Here is a 16,810-nt window from a genome sequence, read left to right as displayed (position 1 = left end):
CAATCCATGGCCCATCCATTGGACCACACCAGGCCTGTTACTTCTGACATCTGACTTTCTTCATACATCTGTGAGGAAACTCAATCACATAAAACCCTTGTGAACTTCTTTTGCCCCTATATCTCCTACCACTGGTCTCTGCCGTCACTCATTGGATTTTTCTGTACTTACATAGTCATGAAGCCCTTACCAGTATGTCTGAATCACCCAAGGGTTTGTATAATATATTTTTCTTTACTGTGTGAATACCAGCAGACTCTTGAAAGGTATTCTCCTTGGGGTTTAGTGTAACATATATTCTGACATTTCCATCTAGCATGACTTTCTGGCATAGGCTAGACCCTTCTCCTTGAACACCATGCAACATGAGTTTAACACTTTAACAAAGACCATGGATGGATTTCTCCACAACAACAAAAAAAAAACAACCACCAGTCATTTCAGTTCCAGCCAGTCATAGCATTACATAATGGAATAACAAACTCAACCGGCCTCGTCGGCTCAAAAGTAAACACGGGCTCCCGTGCATGGGACGTCTCGACAGAGAAAGCCGTGGTGCAGGTTGTCTCTGTTTGGTACACAATCCTTCAGGATCCTGAGTCCTGACGCTGTGTTGTGTCCATGATGCATCACAGAGGCCGCTGCTCCACACACAGGAGCCTATTCAGCCTTCGTGTCTGCACTGCATCGCCACGGACACTGGATGGGCCTGCATTTTCTTACACATAGCAGCTCTGGCATCAATTAGCATAATGATTTTTTCACATTACAATGCTGTAGTTTTAATGCCTTGTTTTAGAAATAAGAGGTTTATTGAGTTAGCCCTAATGCAATTTGTGTGTGTATTTTGTTTTATTATTATTATTATTATTGGGAGGGGGGGGGGGGGCGTAAGGAATTATTTTCACCATTACACCAATGAGCCTAGTTGTGTAATGAAACATACACACTGTGTATTTTCAAGGTCTTTAAATATATTCAGTAAATGCATTAATGAGGCCTGTGAACTTCACCACATAGAAATGCTAGACCAAAGGATTGTTAAAGGAAGTGTGTGTGTGTGTCTACAACCATACAACTTAGGTTCATTTTCACACAACAAAACTGACACAGTATATTAATTATCCATACAGTATGTTTCTAGTTATAGTAAGGCCTTGTTAAATTACACAGGAATTCCACTCCATTTACAGAATTCAAAGAGAATGTATTAGAATAATAAATAAGCATTGTTTCATTTGATACATTTTTGTCAATAGCAGTGGTTTTGAAAGTTCAGTGGAGTGATAAGTCTAACTAATGATGAATGGCTATTTATCACCGGCCACCTATTAAGAATCCAGCCAGGGGAACGAAAGGCCTCTACCCAGGGTTGAAGATATTTGGTACCAAAGGTGTTTACTTTGGATCTCCAAATAATCTTAACAAGCGTGGTAGTGAGAGGTTGAAACATGCTCTGAGCCCCACGGGGAAAGCCCTGGAAAAGAAGAAGAGGGGGTGGGGGACGAGTCTCAGTGCTCGATTTCCTCCCTGCCAAGTACTCTGCATGCGTAAATGGAGTCAAGTCACTCAATCTCAGGAAGCTCGTTCCCTGACGTTATATAACAATGCACGGGTCATTGCTGTGACTCGCACACCCACAACCTCCACGGGTCCCGCATGTTGCCAGAAGGAATGATGCAGATTATTACTGGATGTAACCTGATCTGGAACTCAGGACTGTGTAAGGTGGGGGTGGACAACATTCAAAATTGTTAAACCGATAAACATGAGCTCTGATTACAGCATGTGAATTTCTGAAAGAGCTCTACCTTGGAACGCCATGGTCTTAGGAGTACATCTATAGGTCATGAGCCAACATTTAACAAGGTTTAATTATGTTTCTTTATTTGCCCCCTTCATCGAGGTGCAAAAGATACTTGTTTCTGCTGTGACCTCCCTAGTTATTGACTGTGAAATTTCATTTGGCACACATAGACTGTACTTAAGTGCTGATTCCATATCCACCAAAATGAATTTATTGAAAAAACAGATTAGCCAGCCCATGCATGATTTATTATATGTCAGTGTCATGTCCAACATCTGGAATAAGAAAAGGAACAAAATGGTATTTCACTGATTGATTCTGTCCCCATCAGTATTTTCCTCCTAAAAATGACTTCCAATGACTTCCTTAGACATTTCCCTCTGAATGAATCTAGTCTGCCAAAACCAACACTTGTTTTACAAAAGACTGGGAGAGGGAAATATGATAATGGAATACACTTTTACACACAAAGACTTACATTTTAGACATGCATGCACATATGTACAACAGTGAATATAATGCATTGCCAGGTCAAAAGGTAATCTGCAGATTTATTAGGCCTACCTATACAGAATTACTGTAGGCCTAAAGGTTGTGTTTTGTTTTAGTACTTGACTGCTGTAAAAATCCTGTGAATCTGATCAATTAGTTAATGCCAAAGCCAGGTAGGGTAATTCATCTACTCTGTCCTTGGTGAATTCTCATGTTTGTTTTAGGATTGGTTGCCTTTAGGTGGTGTTTTATTGGGGTTCACCATGCTATTAATCCCAATGTGTCGACATTTTATGAGCATGCAGATTGGTATCATCTATCTGAGAATGTATGTTTTTTTTTCCTGTGTCAAAAGCTAAGATAGTGTATGGTAACTGGCCTGAGTGTAGGCCTGAGAGTTTCACTTGTCCCAAATCTTCTCGCGTTGACGTCGTCCTGTCCTGCTTGTCTTTGCACTGTGTGCAACCATAGCAACCATCTCCCCAAACAATGTAATGTTTGGTGGCTCGACCTCGATTCAGTGGTGAATAAAGGTGATTAAGACCAGGTGAAACGCAATAAGGAGGTGACAATAACAGTGAGTGTAACCAAGTCAATACTTCAGCATTCAGGTTTCATCAGTGCATTAAGGTGAACAGTTTAGTAACTTGGTGCTGAAAGATTCCTAAGGTAAGTGATGCAGAAAAGCTAATGCTGCTAGCTGTATCGTTAACTGTTATCAACTTCATCTTAAAATATTAAAGGTGTTACGTTTGATGACTGAGACTGGAGAACATCTTTGAAAGTCAGGTTATGTTAGCCTTCTCTTGTCATAGCTTACCGTTACATCATCCTATCCTTCACCTGCTTAAGATCGTTGTAAGTGATTCAGAATGCTGCGTGCTGCCAGGTCTTCAATCAGCCAAAAAGGACACATGTAACTCCTCTCCTAGGTAGCTGCTATACTCTCCACTGGCTCCCTATAGTGGCCAGAATTACATTTAAATCCCTCACATTGGCCTATAAGACACTGACTGGATCTTTTCCCTGCTATCTTAATTCAATGATCAAGATCCCCAACCACCCACTGCGGTCTTCTGATGAGCGCCTGTTGTGTCGACCAGCCATGGTTCAAATTCAAGATTCTTTTCCTCAGTGGTTCGGTTCCTTGTTGGTGGAATGAGAAGCCCAGTGCTCTCCGTTCCTGTGATTTTGGGTCTTTCAAGAGGGGTCTAAAGGCATATCTGTTCAACATGCACTTAGTTTAGCGTTTTATGCATTATGGTTTTGTATATTATAGTATTTATTTATTTTCATTAGGCTATTGATTGGATTGACATTGTTGTGTATTACTATTACCTTAATGTAACCTTACCAACTTTTTAAATTGTTTACTGTTAAATTTAACTTCGTATTGTTGTTATTTGTATGTCACATGTGGACAAAAGCTTCTGCTAAATACCATAACCATAATTATCTGGGATTCTCCTGTTATGGCTTGTCTGTCGTTTTAACCAAAAAGCCTTCTGTAGCCTGCCACATGTAGCGCACTCACACACAGACCTTTTTATACATTCAATGACTCAGACACACACACACACACATGTTGAAAGCGAAAACAACTAAACAAAACAATTGCAAATAAATATCTCTATTAAGCTGTCAAATTTACTGTTTGTAGGCCATGTATGTTAATTGCTTTATTTTATATTGGCTGATACATTTTTGATGTCAAAGACATTTGAACTTCATGGGATTTGGGCCTTCCCAGGTTTCCTTATTGAGATATCATCAGACCAAAATCCATCATGCCAACTCCTTGAGGCAGTGCCTTGATCACATGGAGGAAAGACCTCACTGCTGTCAGATTTAGGTGATTTTTTCTGGATAATGACCTTTTGATCAGGGTATTACTGATCTACAAAGTGGGAAAAGTAAACATGTATTATTTTGGCATTTATAAAAGATTTTACATGCACCCCACTAAACAGTTTTCCAGTTGAGACATGGTTTCACCTCATATGGTATCTATGCTAAAGTGGTTTGAACTTAGACTAGCCTACCAACCCTGACAGAGGAATCTTATGCTGGAAGGAAGTAAGCCTGTATCAAGCCTGTCTCAGGCAGGCCAGGGTCAAGCTAATATGCAAACCTCAAGGGCATTATGATATAACTTTTCTGCCTCTCCCTTGGCAATCAATTCATCTTCTCTCATCACAACCTGTCTTTCAGACAAAGGCTGTCGCTACTGTGCATTTCACCTTTGACCTCCTCAGCCTTGTTTTTGAAATGCTGTTTTTCTGAGGCAGTAAGAGGGGAGTTAATGGTTTTAACATCAATCATCTGAAGTACCTTTGGGTAACACTGTCAGAGTTCTTGCTGGTTAGGTCTACAGCCCATATTTCCCTGTTTTAAATTGATTTTAATTGCAGTTCATATATGCCGGATGATATGATATAGTTTCATTTTAGTGTTTTACCATTGATGAATTTATTACATTCCAGAGAGCTAAAAGGTCATTTAAATAATTCTATTTCATTCAGACTTAATTACTAATAATTAACTTGTGAGTTAACAGGTGTAGTATTTTAAACTAATTAAATTGAAAGATCTTTTTAAAGTTTCAACGTAATTAATATTTGTCTCTCTTCCCATTTGTCATTTACAGACTTCTGTGGCACTGTCCCATGACTGCTTTGACAGAGAAATTTTCTTCTTTTTGCATTTTGGTGTGACGAGCCATCATGGTCCGTCTGACTGTAGATCTGATTGCCAAATACAGCAGTCGGTCTAAGAATAAAAAACACCACTCCCTCCCACAATACCTCAAGAAAGTGACCCATTTAAACTTCTCAGACAAGAACATAGAGGAGATTGTGAGTACTGTTTTCATTGTGTGCTTCATTTTACTGGATATATTTAGATTTTTTGTGCCAACATTAAAGCATGTGAAAGCATGTGAAAGGGCCATTATTTTCCATAGAATATTTTAGCATTGCTAAATATTCACCTATTAAATATGTGGTTATTCATTTTTGGTAATGCTCTTCTACCACAAAACCTTTTTCTACAGGATGACCTGTCTATGTGTCTAAATCTCACAGTCCTGTACCTGTATGACAACCAGATAACGCACACCTCGAACCTGGCCCACGCCTCCAACCTCACCCACTTGTACATACAGAACAACAACATCATGCACATCGAGAACCTTTCTGCTCTGAGCAAGCTTACCAAATTGTGAGTGCAGGGCAAGACCTCCCACTACATATACAGTTACATGTGGGGGAGTGAGCGGTGGTTGGGTGGTGGGTTGGGTGAAAACAGAAACAGGGCTCTTTGAAATAGGATCAGCCTATTCTGCCTGCTAGTGTTGGTGATATGAAATAACAGAAACAACAGTAGTGTGTTACCTGATCTAGAGAGGGACTGCAGAGGTCTGTGCTGCTGCTATGTGTGTGATGGTAGTAGCAGTGCTGCCGTGACAGAGCTGTGGCGGTGATGTGTTGTGTCAGGTATCTTGGGGGAAACAGCATCATGGTGGTGGAGGGTCTGGAGGCGCTTAAGGAACTGAAGGAGCTGCACGTTGAGGGCCAGAGGCTGCCACCGGGAGAGAAGCTGCTCTTTGACCCCATGACCATACACTCGCTTGCCGTAAGAAACCCCATTTACACTCAAACCTTTTATCAAGATAACTTCACTTTTAGGCTTAAAACATAGGCTACCTATACATCAACCTCAGGTTCAGGCCATGGCATTACAAGAACCTGATATTGAAACTTAAAACTCCCCAGTCCCATTTTATAAAATGTACAGGCATATGCTACCTCCCAATGCTGCGCTCCTAATGGCAGTCCAAACTTTTCTCATCTGTAGTTCACGCGTTCACGCGCCAGTCCTACCAGAGCAGGGGAGTCCCTCTCTGTCTTCAAAAATCCCCTGAAGACCTTTAGACCTCCAAGAGTACCTCCTCTCTTAGTACTACTAACAGTTGAAAATGCTTAATCTGGCACTTACACCTTTTTCCCTACGTTGACTATCCCTCCTCTCCCTCCCTTGACTTTGCTTGAACTGTTATTCTATTCTGTGTGGTAGTGTAGTGGTTAAGGAGCTGGGCTAGCGTGCAGTAGCCTGAAAGTTGCTCCGGGGACAATGTGATCCCTTGTAATATAGCTGACATATGTAAGTCACTTTGGTCAAGAAGTGTCTGCTAAATGTAATGTAATGTACTTATTGCTGCACAAACAATATCCTAGTGGTGCTATACCTTTATTGTACCTTGATTGTTGTAAATTGCTTTGGATTAAAACAAAAAAAAAATATTTTTGTAAATGTAAATGTAAAGTTGCAATGAATTCATTCAATGTTATTGGTTAGAGTACATTAGTAGAAGATGCACACTGCCCAATTTTATTTAGTATAGAGAACACTACATAAAGATGCTCTGATAATGTTAACATGAGCCAAAATCTTTTTCTGTAAGAGTCATCATACAGTATGATTTCCATGTTATTATCACTCACTGATCTCTTCAGAGTGTAAAATAACAGAGAGAAAATGTAAAACCACACACCGCAAAATTACCAGAGGTCAGTGCCATTGCCAAAGAAGTGGGTCCTAGTGTAAGTGAGATGAAAAAGATCTTTTCCACTTGTAAGGTGGTCTAAAAATCAGATATAATGTGTTTGGCTCTCCAGAGCCTTCTCAGTTTAAAAGCACCCTCTGTTTTCCTCTGACATATCATCAAGAACTGTTTATTCATCGGGCCGTGAGTAAATACAGTGCAAAGTTGCACATTTTGTTTATTTTGATAATTAATTAAATTACAGCACACTTGCAGGAACTGCATCTTACCCCCTCAGCTTGGAGGAAATTCTCTCCATTTAAAACCAAATAAAACTGCATAGCCCAAAAGAAATGGCACCTCCTCCCTTCAAAAGGAGTTTTGTAAGCATCTCTGGGATGTGATATCTCTGTATTCACTGTACTGTTAAGTCTAGCTTTTAATGTGTTGTATCATCAGGCATCACTGTCTGTCCTCAATATCAGCAAGAACAACATTGATGAAATCAGGGACCTGGTTCCTCTGACGAAGCTTACCCATTTCTATGCGACAGACAACCAGTTGAATGACATAGAGGTGAGTGGAAACCTCACTGCACTTCTCTGCAGGAAGACAGACATTCACTCACAATATGGATAGACAGAGGTGCGCATTGGAGTGGTATAGACCTTATGCACAAACGGCTCTTCAGGTAGCTCATTTGTTTCCAGTGGAGCGTTAGCTGTGTTGTAACGGCATCTACTGTTATATTCTGCTCCTTACAATGAAAATATTGTTTGCCCAATAATAACAATTTCAACGAATGCATAAATCCTTTCACATCGTAACACGGTGATTCACTAGGTGCAACAACCAACCGGGTCCATGTAGACACTAATTACATTAACAATAGCGGCAGGTTCAAACACACCTGACTCCACTGGAAACAAATGCGGTACCTGAAGAGCCTTTCATGCATAAGGTCCATTGGAGTAGAGAAAAGCTAACTTTCAAAAGTACTACTGTATTTGCTAGGTTTGTACTAGACAGTACCAGCAAACAGTGCCGCAGCAGAGAAATATGTGTGGTGGCATTGCACATGAGCATCAGCGAGGTCTGTGACACCCTGTTGATCAGAGATTATTGACATAATAAAGTTGTGTTCTCTAGTGATGTGTGAAATGATATGGAGAACAGGGTGCTAAAAAACGAAATCCCTCAAATCCTGCCAGTTCCTGGTCCCTGGATTTGCACAGGCTCCGAATTATTCAACAAATCAGCGAGGTATTCCCCAGGGACAAGCTCTGCTGACAACTTAAACAAGCGCAAACTTCTCCCTTTCCTCCCAGGGCTGATTTTGCTCGGAATCACCCATTTGATACCCTTCCTCCACCACAGAGTTGCATGGGAGAATCATCTGAAGCAAGCGATATATTTTACTTTCTTTGAGCTAATACTGAAAAATCTGTTGTTTTTCCTTTATTTGTAATGTTACAACCCAGGAAGCTCTCTTGTTTCCCCCAACTAAACCAAAGCATTTAAAAGTAGCAAAAGTAGTCTCAGCTTAAAACATAAGCCTTGGTTGGGATGCCCCTGTTTAAAATAGGGTGACTTGGACCGAATCTAGTCTCTACTGACTTCTGACAGATATATCTGTGGCAGGTAATTGCAATACATGTGTCACAGGCAGCTTTCATGTTTAGTAGATATCTCCTGTAATTTATACAACCCCGTGGCCACATATTGATTGGGCGAGGACAGCACCGGCACGATCAATCCCTCCTTTGGCACAATCTGGCCCTCAGAATCCACAGAGGCATTATGGATTTTTAAAATAGATTATGACAGGCGGGGAGCCCAGTGACAAATGGGTGTCTGCAGAGGCCGTTAGCGGCGCGTGGCCAGACTGCAAGGGCTGGGGCTGGTGGGGTTGTGAAGTGTTTGGGGGGGGGGGGGGGGGCACTGGTCAAATACAGGTTCATAACTGGCCATCATTAGTCCACTGTTGGGGCCAGTGGAGGACTCAGCCAGAGCCCACTCTCAGCGCTTACACACGGGAGGGCAATTTGGCGCTGCCGGGGCAGTTCCCAGCCAGGCTTCTGTGAGTGACGGGCCTGACACGATCATTTATCAAATGCCTGAGAGCAGCGCGCTCCGCTCTGGGGTAACCCCGCGAGAAGCTGATTGCAGGCGGACTGAAAAGTGGAAGCACTTTAAGTTGAGACAGGAAGGCAATGAACAATCAGAGCGTGTCCAGAGAGTATTCATATTTCCAGGCCGGGATTAATGTGCCTTTAGATAAACATACTGTGGGGCAACATGCTGGAGGACTGGCGCCCCGGGGAACTTGTTAGTTAAGCCATGCCTTGTGACAGTATTTATTAGAACAAGCTGATGTCTTGTTTATGCATGTACTTTCCCCTGCATTGACTTCATATTGTTAAACACGCTTTCTGCCTCTGTTTGGACAGTTGAGGAATTGTACTCTTAATTTGCTAATGACATGTGTTGGGGAATTTGTAAAAATATTTTTGTAAGACTTTACTCTCTGTTTAATCACCAAATGCACATTTTGCGTGTTTAATTTATGGTGTTTAATTATAATTTAATTTGATAAATTAGCTTTATTTAGATTTACACATACCGTGTGATAGATAGATGGATAGATAAGATAGATATATAGATAGATATATAGATAGATCTAGATAGATAGATAGATAGATAGATAGAGAGATAGACTTTATCCTTTTTGACACTTGTCACCCCCTTTCTTTTATTTGTTTAGGACTTAGAGATAGTGTGCAGCCAGTGGCCTGAGTTACTTCGGCTGGACTTGACTGGAAACCCCATATGCCAGCAACCCAAATACAGAGACAGACTCATAACTGTGTGCAAAACACTGGGTGAGGAAATCCACATGCAGCATATTTTGTCATTGTCATCTTCATAATCAAGTCTTCATAACATTTCTGTTAAGATATTGAAGAGATAACTGTACAGACATAATTTTAAAGCTTGTTTGAATTTAGACCGTTTCTACAGAAATTATTGATGAAAAATTGGATGGGGTGGGGGGGTAATGAATGGAAATAATAAAGTGTCATGATAATGATCTAAAGTTATTTTGCTTTAGAGGACCTTGATGGGAAAAAGATCAATGAGCTGTCCAGGCAGTTCCTAATTAACTGGAAAGCCTCCAAAGAAGCGAAGAAGAAACTGAAGGATGAGAGAATCATGACAGGACAGATTATTTACCCCTTCGATGGTGAGAGAATAGAACACACCGTTGCAGTAGATTCCGTGCTGCTGGGTGCTCATTAAGCACACTCTTGATTCTTTAAGCTTTGCAAACACAGGTCAATATAAAGGATCTGTGGCATTGACATTTGTGTACATCCACAATAACATCACAGTGAATGCCCTCATATGATGTAAAGATTATGTCAGTCAGGGCTTTCTTTCAAACAAAGTGCCATTGCATGGGTGTTATATTGACACACATTCAACTGAGTGAGTGCATGTTATCACAAGAATTCCATAGGAACAACTCTTGTTTTATCCTCCTGTGTATTAAGACCCCGCTTGTTTTACAGTCGCCATTCACGCGGTCCCCGAATGTTCTCAAATCGTCCCCTACGGCAGCTTCAAGGGCAAGAAATGGACGAAGGACTTCGGCAGACCCATTGCTAAGAGCAGGACGGATGGTGCGAAAAGTGAATGCTGTAAACTGAGGTGCGGTATGAGAAGTACAGTACAGTAGATGTCCATTAACCTTACTTCTATTACATTCCTACATATCTGTCTTTAGTATGACACAAAGGTTAGTTGAAACTTAAAGACTCAGATATCAATGCGATTTTATGCCCCTTAATGTGTTTTTAAAAATTTGGGGAAAGACATTTTGCCAGTATAATTAGTCCAAAATAATTATCAGTAACAAAGTATTCTTATTCTGTAAGACACGTATAATTAATTTCAATCAGCAAATGAATAGGCTACAAAATGTATTAACAAATTTGAAACAATGTCTCACCTAAATGTTCCTGAATAACTATTCTCTTTTCTTTTTAAATGTTTGATGAATGGTCTGTTGTTTGTCAAATGTTTCAACTACAGTTTTTTCTCTTTCTTCCTGTACAAATAAACATCTTACAAGCTCTGGGGGCATAGGTCAAGCATGAGCTCATTATGTGTAGAATAAGCACAGCACTGCCCTTTTGATTTCAGATCTTACTTTACAGACACTTTGGCTCTTTAATCTGATAAGTACAGTGCTAAATCTTGCAGTACAATGTGTGTGTGTGTGTGTGTGTGTGTGTGTGTGTGTGTGTGTGTGTGTGTGTGTGTGTGTGTGTGTGTGTGTGTGTGTGTGGGTGCATGCAAGCGTGCGTGTGTGAGAGAGAGAGAGGAGGTGTGTATTTGTGTATAGGTATCCACTATCTCATACATTTTGAATTTAACTGGATTAGCACTGGATTCCACTTTATCATATTAGGATATTAGTTATTAAATCACTGTTAATATATATATATATATATTTTGTATTGCTTTTATATTTCACAAAGGCTACGGTGATAATATGACAAAATTCACCAATTACTTCTGGAAGCATCAACTTGTGAAACATGCTTTGTCTCATAATCATAATCCAAATGTAATCCAAATTAATTTATTTGTGTAAATGCATTGATATCTTTGCAAATGGACAATACAACCAATATCAAACAATATACCATATGTAAAATGCAAGATACAACAAATATTATCAAATACTGTATAGATAAATGTATGCCAAAAAAGGTTAGATTCAGCTTTTTTTTTTTTTTTTTTTTAGATGCAAGGAAGAATTACAGTAAATCTCAACACTTCTGTGAAACTATTTCTGTGATGCTTATGAGACACTTCTACTGGCAAACCTGACAACACTTCTGGGTCAGGTTTCCCAATAATGTTGTCGCGTTATGAAGATTGTTAAGAGTCTTCGTTCCTATGTACACCTTAACTGCCTTAAGGTATACCTAATGCTATGGCTAAGAAGCTGAATCTGTGTTTCTAGCATACATAATTTGTACTCAAATAGTTTTGAGCATGCGTGAAATTGGTTTGATTGACATGACAGTGGAGGTGATCATAATATCAATAAGAATTTTTGACAAGAAGTCAAAATGTAATAAGTGATGTGTGTAGGTAACATGTTAGTTATATATTTCAAAGAAATAGAAACTTAAAGCAAAACAATTTATACTGATTTTTTCCCTTTTTATTAAATGAAGCAAAAAATGTAATGCAACACATATACAGCTCTGGAAAAAATCAAGAGACCACTGCACATTTTTCTGATATCATCCTATGGTTGCTGAGTGACATTCAAATGAGTTGACAGTCATATTAAAATTTGCAATGGTCTCTTCATTTTGAATATGACCATCAACTGATTCGAATGTAAATCAGTAACTCTACGATGACATCAGAAAAATGTACAGGGGTCTTTAAATTTTTTCCAGAGCTGTAGGTCTTCCTTGGCAGTAAGTGCTGGTTTTGCCACTAACACGAAACTTTTAAGCTCTAAAAAGTTTAAAAATCTGGAAATTGTGTTAACTGTTAAGTATAGCTAAATGTTGGTCCAGACATATGACTTATGCATATAGCTATAAGTATAGCTCATAAGTGACGTAGTGTTAAGGTTTCAGGAAACAAAGCCCTGACGTGTGTGTGTGTGTGTATGTTTGTGTGTGTGTGTGTGTGTGTGTGTTTGTGTGCCCCGCAGGTCACGGAATGTAAAGTTCCCAATAAGGGTTGGGAACCTTCTCACCGACTGCCATAAAACTAGGAGTCATCTCGTGTTGCTTTAAGGGAGGATACAACTGCCACTCTTCACCTAAAACATTTTTTTATATAATTCCTTTCCCCATACATATACCTTTAGTATATTTATTGTCTGTCTCTCTCTTTCACTCACAGTCTCCCTCTCTCTATCTGTCGCTCTCACATACATACACACACACACACGTGCGCACGCATGCACACACACACACACACACACACACACACACTGTCACTGCAGCGTCTGGAGAGGATCTCTGCCCTCTGAAGATTGAAGTCTATAGCCATAGTTTGCCACTGTCACTTCCCTGTCAGTGTGGAACATTTCACATGGATGGAACACACTGCTCTGTGGACTGTGCTGCAATTCCACAGAACAAGTCCTGTTTCAGCTCCTCTGCCCCCTGTTTGAAATAGGACTAATATAGTTTCATATTGCGCTTGTTCTAGTTTATTGTGAAACCACTATTAAAATGACATTACCTTTAATGAATCTTGGATCTTATTTTCACTTATTTTAATTCCTTGGTGATTATTCCTTGAGTTATGTATTAGCTAAACTACTATCTCACTGTTTAGAATTATTGTTAAAATAGCTTGAGTCCTGCACCCTCAGAGTAAACACATGGCTATCTGAATAAATACTGGATGAGATAAATAAATAAATAAACTATTCAACAGACTGAAATACCAACAAACAAAAGTGAAGCATACTTTTTATTATTCATAATATTGCACATAGAATTCAATTAACTTTGAATTTTAAAAAACACTAATATCATGTTTTACCCAAATTGCTTTCTTTCTGTCACGAATTAATTTAGGCCTTTACTGAAATCTGAGAAAAGCATCTTTTTAAGACCTTTATGGCTGCAGCCTTCCAATGTTAACATGTTCATTCTAATAACCTCACACAAATAACTGACTGTTTTAATGGCTTTGTGGACGTCCGCAAGGTGAAAACTCACCATAAAGAAAATTTCCAATTGCTTTCATTAGCCTACATTTCCCGACCGTGTCTCCGTTTGAATGTGAACTAATCATCTTGCAATTCTCACTCTGTTACAAAAAAATCGCTGCATCGAATAAACATTCTTAGGCCATTGTATTACTGGTGCGTGGCTTCAGTTTCCTGCGCAGCCTATACCTTTGAGTGAGCCCTAAAGAGTGTAACCTCTGAAAGATGGGGAGTAATTAAGCAGAGAAGCTTACTTAACCTTTTTGCTTTACCTCATAATTAGTGGCCTGGAGCGATACTGTTACTTCATCCTTACAAAAACAATGTTTATTAAGAACAGTCTGAGATATACATGTTATGAATAATTTCATTCATTAATTTGCCGACATCTCCGTTTGCGGACCTTGGAAATCAGGGTGATTAATTTACTAGTCTCTCAAGAATTTCCTCAAGCTTGCCTGTTGATTGCAATGTTTGGGTCTTATTTATTAGCTGTGTCCCAGAAAATGAAACTGTGTATGCTTTCTGCAACTACAAACACTATGGAAATATCCTCTTACTAGCGCATTACTGAGAATTGTTAAACTAATCTAGAGGTCAACTGCAGTTTTTGCAAGATGCAGATGAACGATGGGAGCACTTGTAAAAACATCAGCTATTTCGATTAAATATTTAAAAGAACTCCCTCTCACGAACCATGTGCTTTTATATGCTATTAACGTACACTATTTATCTCTAGATTGAGGTCTAGCAAGAAATACGAGATGGTCCCCCAACGGCAGGAAAAAATGCTGCCTCTGGCGTTGAAAATAGGTCTTCACTCTCCGATAGAAATACGTTGCGAAAGTGAAAAGAGCAAGGAGCCTCGGTGGCTGCCAGGGAGTTTTAAGGGTTCTTGATTAATTGCACCAGAGTGAAAGACTTGTCAGCTCTTTGTGTTACCAATAAATTAGAGGCTCCTGAGACTTCTGCAGTCATTCAGGTATAAGCGCAACGTGTGCAGGGGCATCACCGCACCTTCTCCAGTAACCTCGCCCGGTTTATATAGATTTTTGGGGACTTGAAACTGGACTAGTTGGCTTTGCATCTCCTGAGCGGAGCAGCGAGAAGCCACGTATGTGTGTTGAGACACAACTACTTTGATGTATGCAGTACGTTTACATCATTGCATAGGAGAAAAGGTAAGACAGACATTTTCATACTGTTAATGTTCTGAGATATTTTTTTGGGGGGAAACATGGTTTGTCCCTTAAGTGCTTTATTTTTAAAAGCTTCCAACTTCTGCACGACTTCGGGTGGAATGTTTTGCGCATGTTTTCCACTTGTTTGGGAAATGTTGGTTACACGTGCATTTCTTTTGCTGTTTGTCAGTATATGAACACTTAACTTAATGCACAACACCACTGAACAATCAACACTATCAATATTCATGCACAAGTCATTAGGTATTTATCGCAGCAGCGACAGATTTTGATATTTGCCTGGGCTTTATGCATGTTCATCAATCAGGCACTGACTGCAAAGGTGACTTTAATGTGGTCTTTAGGATTTTCTACATTTTGACAGTGTGTTTGTCGAATCTATCAAACGAGACATGTGTTGCCATTCAGGTTTAGAAGTGGTCCCTATGGTTGGAAGACAGACGATCCGCATGGATGGTGGAAATGGTCCACTGACAGTTATGGATGAGAGTCCCACGTCAAGCCCCAACTCCAGTCCCAGTCCCGACATGCTATCGACTGAAAGCCGGCGCACTGAGGCCCTGTCTCGCTCCAGGGTGGTCCCGGGCAGCAGTCTTGGAGGCAGAGGACGTCCTGCCGCAGCTAACGCCGCCCGGGAGAGGAATCGGGTGCAAACACTCAGACATGCGTTCTTGGAGCTACAGAGAACTTTGCCATCAGTGCCACCGGACACGAAACTGTCCAAGCTCGATGTTTTGATTTTAGCCACTACGTATATTGCCCATTTGACACGAACCTTGCAGGAGGAAGGAGTGGAAGAGGGAGAGAGCACGAGACAAACCGAGGCATTACAGTCACTCAAAGGTGATGGATACCTGCACCCTGTAAAGGTAGGCGTCACAAAAAAGACCTCTAATTTATTTGAACATATAATGCATGTTATAAAAAATATTTCCCCCCTAAATTACACCAGTGATTTAGATGAATATGAAGTGATTTAGATGAAGTGATTTAGAGAATTAGATGAAGTTCTGAATTAGAAACGTTTTGCCATATAGGCCCAACTGCAGTTCACACTGATACTGCCAAAAATACAGCAACATGTTCTGATTGTCCTCTTGTTTGTGTAGTGAAATATATTTCTTGTGCTTTACAGAAATGGCCCATGCGATCACGGCTGTATGTAGGCGCTTCAGGACAGTTCCTAAACACCCAGGCTGATAATCAAGCAGCATCGTCATCGTCATCCTCCCAAACGAATTAACTTGCATGTCAATCTTTTTCGAGTCAACAAAGGACTGTTTTTTGTTTGTTTTGTTGAAGGTTGATGAGTCTTTTATAGGCTAGCCTATTTCCAATTTTCTTGTCTGTCTCTCAACCATGCAAAGCATTTGGATCTTCAACTGTAGGCCTACACCAATCCAACAACATTGGTGATGGGAAAAATAAGTTGACTGTGCACATTAATATATTATAAGTATGTATACTGTATATACGTTTAAGTTTTAAATTTTCATGTGTTTTACGTGTGTTTCTGCGAGGCTGGGTTCTCCATTAAGTTCTGCAGTTCGGTACATGTTAGGCGGCTGTAGGCCTACCCGGACCTCTCAGAAATTCCGTGTGTTGGGATAATGAGCTTGTCATGCTTGACTTGTAGACTATGCACTTTCAGTTGAAACATTTGCACTAAATGCATGTGTGAATAACTTAACATTCGTCATGTGAAGTGGAGTGTCAGAGGCGCTCAATAGTAGTAGACGTCTCTTTCTTTCTCGTTGTTTTTTCACGAGAGTGATTGCAAATGTTTATGAACTTTGGTGAAATGAAGTTAAACCAACAAACATCGTACCGTATATAGTCTATTTAAATTTGATAACAAAACATAACAAAACGTCTATCATTTGCAGACGATGCGTCTTCTGATCTTCGTTGTTTTCCCACCTTCTGTCAAAATCTGAGTGAATGATATGATGATATGATAAATAAAATGTAAATATGGATGTAAATGCATATTTACGTGCCATTTG

The 16,810-nt window shown here is 40.0% G+C and overlaps 2 protein-coding genes across 2 annotated transcripts; both read left to right on the top strand.

Annotated features, from left to right (window-relative positions):
• The first annotated feature begins 4,952 nt into the window (after window positions 1-4,952).
• On the top strand, window positions 4,953-13,095 carry ppp1r42 (protein phosphatase 1, regulatory subunit 42). Its single transcript, XM_076291371.1, has 8 exons — window positions 4,953-5,154; window positions 5,352-5,518; window positions 5,794-5,932; window positions 7,302-7,418; window positions 9,607-9,724; window positions 9,955-10,086; window positions 10,415-10,553; window positions 12,589-13,095. The coding sequence occupies exons 1-8, from the start codon at window positions 5,023-5,025 to the stop codon at window positions 12,671-12,673; spliced, it is 1,029 nt and encodes a 342-aa protein (XP_076147486.1). The 5' UTR covers window positions 4,953-5,022; the 3' UTR covers window positions 12,674-13,095.
• A 1,605-nt stretch (window positions 13,096-14,700) lies between these two features.
• Window positions 14,701-16,115, top strand: tcf24 (transcription factor 24). The gene is made up of 3 exons (XM_076291369.1): window positions 14,701-14,783; window positions 15,213-15,673; window positions 15,940-16,115. Exons 2-3 carry the CDS (start codon window positions 15,230-15,232, stop codon window positions 16,045-16,047), a joined length of 552 nt encoding a protein of 183 aa, XP_076147484.1. The 5' UTR covers window positions 14,701-14,783; window positions 15,213-15,229; the 3' UTR covers window positions 16,048-16,115.
• Window positions 16,116-16,810: the final 695 nt, after the last annotated feature.

This window comes from Alosa pseudoharengus, unplaced genomic scaffold (genome assembly GCF_046254945.1).
Source record: "Alosa pseudoharengus isolate Yale_2024_CS ecotype anadromous, Long Island Sound unplaced genomic scaffold, YU_APseudo_1.1 YU_APseudo_1.1_scf_18, whole genome shotgun sequence".
Lineage (NCBI taxonomy): Eukaryota > Metazoa > Chordata > Actinopteri > Clupeiformes > Clupeidae > Alosa > Alosa pseudoharengus.
This window is presented reverse-complemented; position numbering and strand designations above follow the sequence as displayed.